The sequence below is a fragment of the Myotis davidii genome, unplaced genomic scaffold (genome assembly GCF_000327345.1).
Source record: "Myotis davidii unplaced genomic scaffold, ASM32734v1 scaffold1597, whole genome shotgun sequence".
NCBI classification, from domain to species: domain Eukaryota; kingdom Metazoa; phylum Chordata; class Mammalia; order Chiroptera; family Vespertilionidae; genus Myotis; species Myotis davidii.
The window spans coordinates 14029-21497 of record NW_006289394.1 but is presented as its reverse complement, the minus strand read 5'-3'; the positions used below and the strand labels follow the sequence as shown (position 1 = coordinate 21497).

The window sequence follows — 7469 nt, the reverse complement described above, 5'->3', positions numbered from 1 at the left end:
GTGGTCGTCACACTCATTAGTCAAATACCAACAGGACAACGATTGAAATTTCTTTTGAGAGCCAAATTTTTTAAACTGAACCTATATAGGTAGGTACATTGTTATTAACCTACCTATATAGTTTAAGTACTGTTGATATTTGGCACCTCCCCCGCGCTGCGTATCCCACAGCCCGCCTGCACCATGTCTCCCGTCACAGGGACCTCAGCGAACGTACCCCCACTTCTTCAAAATAGACTCGCCCAGGCTGAAAACCAACTTCTGCACATGGGCCACGAAGTTTCAATCGCACTGTATGTGCGTGGCCGCACGTGGTATTTTGTGGAAGAGCCACACTCAAGGGGCCAAAGAGCCGCATGTGGCTTGTGAGCCACGGTTTGCCGACCACTGCCCTAGAGTCTACAATCAAAAGCAACAGATCATTGAGAGATCGAGAGGAAGAGACAGAGAAAGAAGGGAAACCAGGAGAGAATGGTCCTTAGAAAAGGATTTATTGCTAAGAGTGAGAAATAACAGCGTGACAGAGGAGGAGACAGAAAATGGACACAGAGGCTTGGGACCATCCGGGAGAGCTAATGATGACTCTCTGTCTCTATGAAAACAAGTTTCCTTATGTTCAAACTACCTCGGCCAGGTGAAAATGACCAAATCTTAACTCCTAAAGAACCTGTTTACTTCCAGTGCAAGATTTGCCTATGATGAAATTAACCAGGAATGATGCATTTGATAATGATGAAAAAGCAGAAATGGTCCTGGGGCCTGAAGAAGAAATGATAACTGGAGATTAAGAAAAATCTACATGTGTGCTAATGGGATAAACAAATGTTTGTTTCTTGCTCAGTGGGAGTCCCCAAACCCCAGATCCATCACATGCCTGGAACTTAAACCCTCAAGAGGGGCCAAGGAGCTAAGCCCTTTCTTTTTTTGTAGTTATTATTAATATATTTTTATTGATTTCAGAGAGAAAGGGATAGGGAGAGAGAGACAGAAACATCAATGATGAGAGAGAATCATTGATCAGCTGCCTCCTGCATGCCCGCTACTGGGGATCGAGCCCACAACCTGGGCATGTGCCCTGACCAGGAATTGAACCATGACCTCCTGGTTCTTAGGTCAATGCTTAACACTGAGCCATGCCACCTGGGCCAAGCCCTATCTTTATATCTAAAATCTCATTCTCCTCTCCCAGTTTCTTCAAAACGTAGAAAGAATATAAGGAAGGAAAACTGAGTCACATAGTCACATTATATTCCACCCTATGGTTTACATCATGAATTCTATGCTTGCTATCTTCTATGCTTTGCTAATAATACACTGTGCCAAGATTTTAGAATGAAAAATGACAACTTTTCTCTCTCAAGAATATGACTCCAAATAATGGATTGGGGCTTTCAGATTGCTGCAACTCTTGTGTTTTCTCAAAATCTATTCAGAAATTGAGTCTCCTTCTGTGTTCTGAGCTGTATCTGCTTTTTAAAGTAGTGAAAGGCACTGACTAAACAGGTGAAGGACTTGAGGCAACAAGAAAACTGTGGCAAATAAAAAATCTCTATTGATGTCTTGTCTTTAAATAATACCTCTCTACCATTATATCATGGTGTGATGTGAATCTGATACTCCAAATGAATTTTAATTTGGAGTTGGGATGGATTTGGAAGGCAAAATCATTTCAGTGCAAGTTGTAATAAAGGCCAGTAAGATGTATCTGCATTTAAAGACATGTAGATCTTTCCTCACATGTGATATAATATGCTGACCATATATGTTAGGCTTGTATAAAAGCTTCAAACCACCTGTGGTCAATACCTCAAGACATAGAAAAAGAATATCATATCTACTCTGTATATATTTCAGGATGATTTCACTGACAAAGTAATAGCTGGGGATAGCTGTCCAGAGGGACATTAGTAAAAAGGCTATTGAGAATTAAAAAAAAAAAAAAAAAAGATGAATCAAAGCAATTGAAGAATGAAAATTCACTGGAAAAGCAGCTTATTTACTCTGCTCAGGTTCAAAAGGGGAGTAACCATACTTTCTCTTTTTCTTTCTTTTTTTTTTTTTTTTTATCTTCAGCTGGAAAGACAGCTAATGATGCAGAACGAAATGAGAGAAAGACAAATGGCCATGCAAGTTGCTTGGTCTCGGGAATTCCTCAAATATTTTGGAACATTTTTTGGCATTGCAGCCATCTCTTTAACAGCTGGGTATGTTTGTTATTTACTTTAAAATTTTCTTAAATAATTTATTTATTTTGTCTTTGCCATTATCATATTATTATTCAGTTGGCCAAGACAGGACTTTGGTCCAAATACTGTGCATGTAAGCAAAGTAATCCATTATAGCTTAATCCTCAGAGGTAATTCTGTAGAAACAGGGTAGCAATAGTTAATTCTGCCTTTAGTTTATTGGATTGTCTCTGTTCTTTTCTCCATTTTACAAGTTAGAAAACTAACTTGGCACCGAGACAGGAGGCTTCTACAAGTTTATCTCCACAAGCCTTAAATGGTAGATATCAACACTTCACTATATATAAAATGAGTAATCTGAGCCTCAACATCAAATACAAATGAGAAATTCATAGACCCTGCCTGCCCTGGAGAACTGTAGAATCTGGTGAGGGGTTATGGGTAAGGAAATCCTAGTTTCAAAGAAGATGCAAATGAATTAAGTAACTTTTGAAATAAAGGACATTCTTTCAAAAAGCAGGTAATTTTTTTTCATCAAGTATAAAGATATGTATTTACCGATCATTTCTTGATATTTATTTATTTTTCTTCTTGAACCAGAGCAATAAAAAGGAAGAAGCCAGCCTTCCTCTTCCCTATCATTCCATTAGGCTTTGTCCTCACCTACCAGTATGACTTGGGCTATGGAACCCTTCTACAAAGAATGAAAGGTAAGCGTTTGATAAACCAGACTCTATTTCTGATTCATTATCTGGTTAAAGGATCCCTTTCTTATGATTCCTTGACTTAGGAAGATTCTGACAAGACCTTCTCCCTGGTTTTTAAATATAATAATTATTAAAAATTAGATTATGTAAATTTACAATGAAATAAATTACAAAAAATAAGCATTAAGTTATATTAAAAACAATGGTAAAAAGTTCTCAGCTGATCAGCTAATTACTATACTGTAATCTACACATTTAGATTATATATGTCTATACTCTTAAATTATGAATATCTATTGTATCTGTATGGTAGAAATGCAGATACAATATACAAATACAATAAAATACAGATACAACTCTGCCTTTAGTGACATCGCATTGGTGCCCTGAAGTTGATTGTGGTGGAAGTATTTACACCATGGAAATCTGCAAATGTTAAATCAAGACTTGACTTATTTTGTTGTTGTTGTTGTTTATTGTTTAGACCAGGAGTTGGTATACTATGGCCTGTGGGCTGACCACCTGTTTTTGAAAATAAAGTTTTATTGGAACATTGGCATGCCATTCATTTCAGAGTTGGCTTTGGCTGCTTTTTATTACCATGACAGAGATGCCTCATTGGAACAGAAACAAAAGGCCTCACAAGCCTAAAATATTTACTGTCTGGACCTTTAAGAAAGTTTACCAACCCATGGTCTAGACTTAAGATAGTGATGAAGGCTATGTTAATAATGCAGATTATGGCCCTGACCAGTTTGACTCAGTGGATGGAACATCGGCCTGTGGACTCAAGGGTCCCAGGTTCGATTCCAGTCAGGGGTATGTACTTTGGTTGCAGGCATGTGCCCAGTGGGGAGTGTGCAGGAAGCAGCTGATCGATGTTTCTCTCACGTCGATGTTTCTGGCTCCCTCTCCCTCTCCCTTCCTCTCTGTGGAAGATCAATAAAATATATTTTTAAAAAATGCAGATTATGTTTAAAAGTGTGTTGTGTCCCTAGCCATTACGTTGTGAATGGCTTAAAAAATGAGGAAATATTCTCCCAATATTTAAAAAACTGTTATCTGATTCAGCAAAGTTGTTCAAAGCATTCTCAAATGAGTAAAGTTCCAACATATGTCATTGTTTCACTTTTGCCATACTCATCAATGTAAAAGAAAACACCAGCCATCCATCATTCATAGTGGAATTATATTCATTCACCAACTGCTACTATAGTTTAGCTGTGACTACAAGGGTTCAGCAAAAATCAATGAAAACATTCTGTAAGAACCAATTTGCTACATGGAATTTATGATACAATGTATTGTATGTTTTATTATTTATAACTTGTGTGCTACATATATTTTCTATAAGTAAACCTATAATAAACATATGTACTTAATAAACTTTACATTTTAACCCCCCCCCCCCCCCCCGGAGGCAGGAGAGGCTCCTGCCACCACCGCTGTGCTGGCAGCCATCAGCCTGGCTTGTGGCTGAGCAGAGGCCCCCCCCCCCCCCCCCCCCCGGGAGAGAGCTGGTTGTTAAATATTCACCAGACTGTGCTGCTCTCATCTCACAGAACCTTGGCTCTCACTGCCCTAGCAAATAACACTAGTCAGAAGACATTCCTGTCCTAGGAAGATAGTTTCCCATTAGTCTAGGACAGTGGTTAGCAAACTGCAGCTCACGAGCCACATGCAGCTCTTTGGCCCCTTGAGTGTGGCTCTTCCACAAAACACCATGTGCGGGCGCGCACGTACAGTGCGATTGAAGTTTCATGGCCCATGCGCAGAAGTCAGTATTTTGGGGAAGAGCCACACTCAAAGGGCCAAAGAGCCGCATGTGGCTTGCGAGCCGCAGTTTGCCGACCAATGGTCTAGGATATTCCTGCTTCCAAATTCATACCACTTCTCTGGGAACTATACTCATATGAGTATCCCCGTGTACCCACTTTTCGAGCCTTTAACCCATAGAATATTGGAAACAGATTTTTCCCAAGCCTTCATTTTGCCATCCTGCTCTCTCCTGGGCTATAGGCCCATCCTTGAAGCTTTGTGGGAACTGCTTTGATATGGTAAAGGAGGAGGTACAGGTTTGGGAGTAGGGAGTAGAACATCTCATTCCAAGGCCTGGGGAAATGGAGGATTATATGTTCTGAAAAAAAAAATTAAAAATGGAAATACATTTCCTCATAGATACTATGTAAAAGTGTTCTTTATAGTCAGGTGTTATTGATATCACAGTTCAGCTATATTGTAAGCTAAAGAGTTCTTTGCTGATGGCCTAGAAATTGATTTATAGCATTATTACTATGGGAAAATGTATTCTGAGTACTAAAATGCTGACCTACAAATTAATTTTTTTGGTACAATCCCATTTGAAGCTAGAAATTAACCAGCTCAGTTTCACATCACTCATCTGCTTAAGGATTCATTAGTCTGAGCCCAACTATATGTCTCACTGTTTTATAATGGACATTAGAAGTCACAGAGCAAGTTTACTTTCTGGAAACAATTTCATTGTATATTTTTAAAGTAATTTTATTACAGGTCCATCAGAGTCTACAAAATTCAGAATTTTATACTTTCAGGGCATGTTGTGGAAATTTCTTGTAAAAAGAAATACATCTTTAGAATATACCAGGAAACCTACCATATTAGAAGCTTTAGGTTATCACATTTAGCATTGTTAACTAATGATGACCCCAAGATATAAAATCCCTGTTTGACTGAATTTATCATTAGTCATTCTGTAAACACATATTGAGATTTGCTACATGCCAGCAAGACATTCTCACATGGAAACATCTAGTCTGTCATCAGTGGCCGGCCTAATTATATACAAGTTATAATGATCTTTACTTACTATTTGAGACTGAGAAAAGAAGTGTTGGGAGATGGTTGAAGTACTCATATAATTTGAAAATTTTAGTCTGTTAGGTTTGGAGTATAAATTGTGTGCTAAAAGACAAGAACTTAAAGGAAACATTTGCCTTCATTTCCAAAGTTTATAAAATGTCAATGTGTATTATGACACAATTTTTAAATTAATTTTTCTAATTAGTCTTCAACATTAAAAGTTGGCAAATGTTAATGGGTCCAACAGATTACTAGCTGTTATCTGAAAGAGGAACTGTTTTATAGAAATGTGTAGATGTGTGTGTATGTAGGTATACAGACTAAAGAATATTTCATATTACTTGGGGTATTTACAAGTAGTTTCAGGTCAAAGATTAGCTTTCCTAAAAGTTTAGAATTTTCATTAAATTTTATTTTCTCATGTCACTTATGATATATTAAAAGGCAAAAGGAAGGGGACTACCTCAAACCCCTCCAAACACAACTAATCTTTAGCACCCTGACTTTTCTTCAAGGAAAAAAACATTACTTGGTATGCTTTCTCTTCTACATGTTAAAATGTTGTCTTCTGTCAAATAAAATGGCATCTGATTTATCTTTCTGTGAGTCTTCAGGATTCATCACTATATTTCCTTTGGGAGATCACTTCTCCTGAGGACAGCGGGTGAAATATTTAACTGTAAGATTTGAGGAACACAGAAAGTAGGTCTTCTCACAAACTGCTGATACTCCTTTGTCACCTTGTATATGTCTGTACTTTATTTAAGGTGAAGCTGAGAACATATTGGAAAAAGAAAAAAATAAGTTACAGCTGCCAAAAGGAATGATTACTTTTGAAAGCCTTGAAAAAGCCAGAAGGGAACAAAGTAAATTCTTCATAGACAAATGATATCATGTTTACCCACTGAAACTCAAAACACAAAATTGTTGGCTTGAATAATGGTTTTCATAATTGTTTAAGTGTTCAAGATTTTGATATATTGGATTTTATTTTAAAATATTAAAATGTAAGATCAGGTTTGTTAAACTATTTTGAAATAAAATTTATAACATTCAACAACAAAAAAGGAGGTACTCTAAGTCACTTTTAGATTTCCCATATATGTACATTATAAATATTTAAATATAAAGTTAATAAACTATCTTGTTTTGAACTCCTGAAAGCAAATGTCCTATAGCTCTCATTTTTCTGTCTCACACACCTGCCCCATCACATTCATCTTTAATTTGGATTTGTCAGTTGTGTCCTATCTCCACCTGACAGAAACAACTCATATTAATGACTAATATGTATATTGTGGTTCCTATGGCCAGTCACTCTTCTGAGTGGTTTGCATAGATCTAGGACAGGAAGGACTGCTGCTCGGTAGAGATTACATTTGAGCTGAGAACTGAATGATGAATGAGCCAGTTGTGTAAAAAGCAGGTATGGGGGAAGGGAAGGGATTTCTAGGCAAAGGGAAGAGCCAGAGGAAAGGCTCTCCTCTGGTTCTGAGACTTGTCAAATAATGGAAAGAAGGCTAGGAAGAATAGTAGGAGATGAAATCTGAAGGAGAGAAACAAGAACAAATACATGGCTAATGCAGCTGATGATGCATTAACATATGGCTTTGATACAATTACAGTCGAAGAGAACCTTGGGGCCAGGTCTTGAAGGATGCATTGAGTTCTCCAAGAAGACAAGGGGGTGAAGAGGAAGTGCATCCTTGGCAGAAAAAGAAGAATGACTAAATGC

The 7469-nt window shown here is 37.6% G+C and overlaps 1 protein-coding gene across 3 annotated transcripts in view; it reads left to right on the top strand.

Moving 5' to 3' along the window:
- PLGRKT (plasminogen receptor, C-terminal lysine transmembrane protein) overlaps nt 1-6902 on the top strand; it is a 41802-nt gene extending 34900 nt beyond the window's left edge. Inside the window, exons 3-5 of one of the 3 annotated variants that reach the window (XM_006761601.2) lie at nt 2074-2204; nt 2787-2896; nt 6502-6902. In XM_006761601.2, coding sequence (XP_006761664.1) covers nt 2074-2204; nt 2787-2896; nt 6502-6623 — 363 coding nt within the window. In that variant the 3' untranslated portion in view covers nt 6624-6902. The remainder of the gene's footprint in view (nt 1-2073; nt 2205-2786; nt 2897-6501) is intronic. The other 2 variants (XM_015562514.1, XM_006761600.2) reach the window with 2 other exon arrangements.
- Nucleotides 6903-7469: the final 567 nt, after the last annotated feature.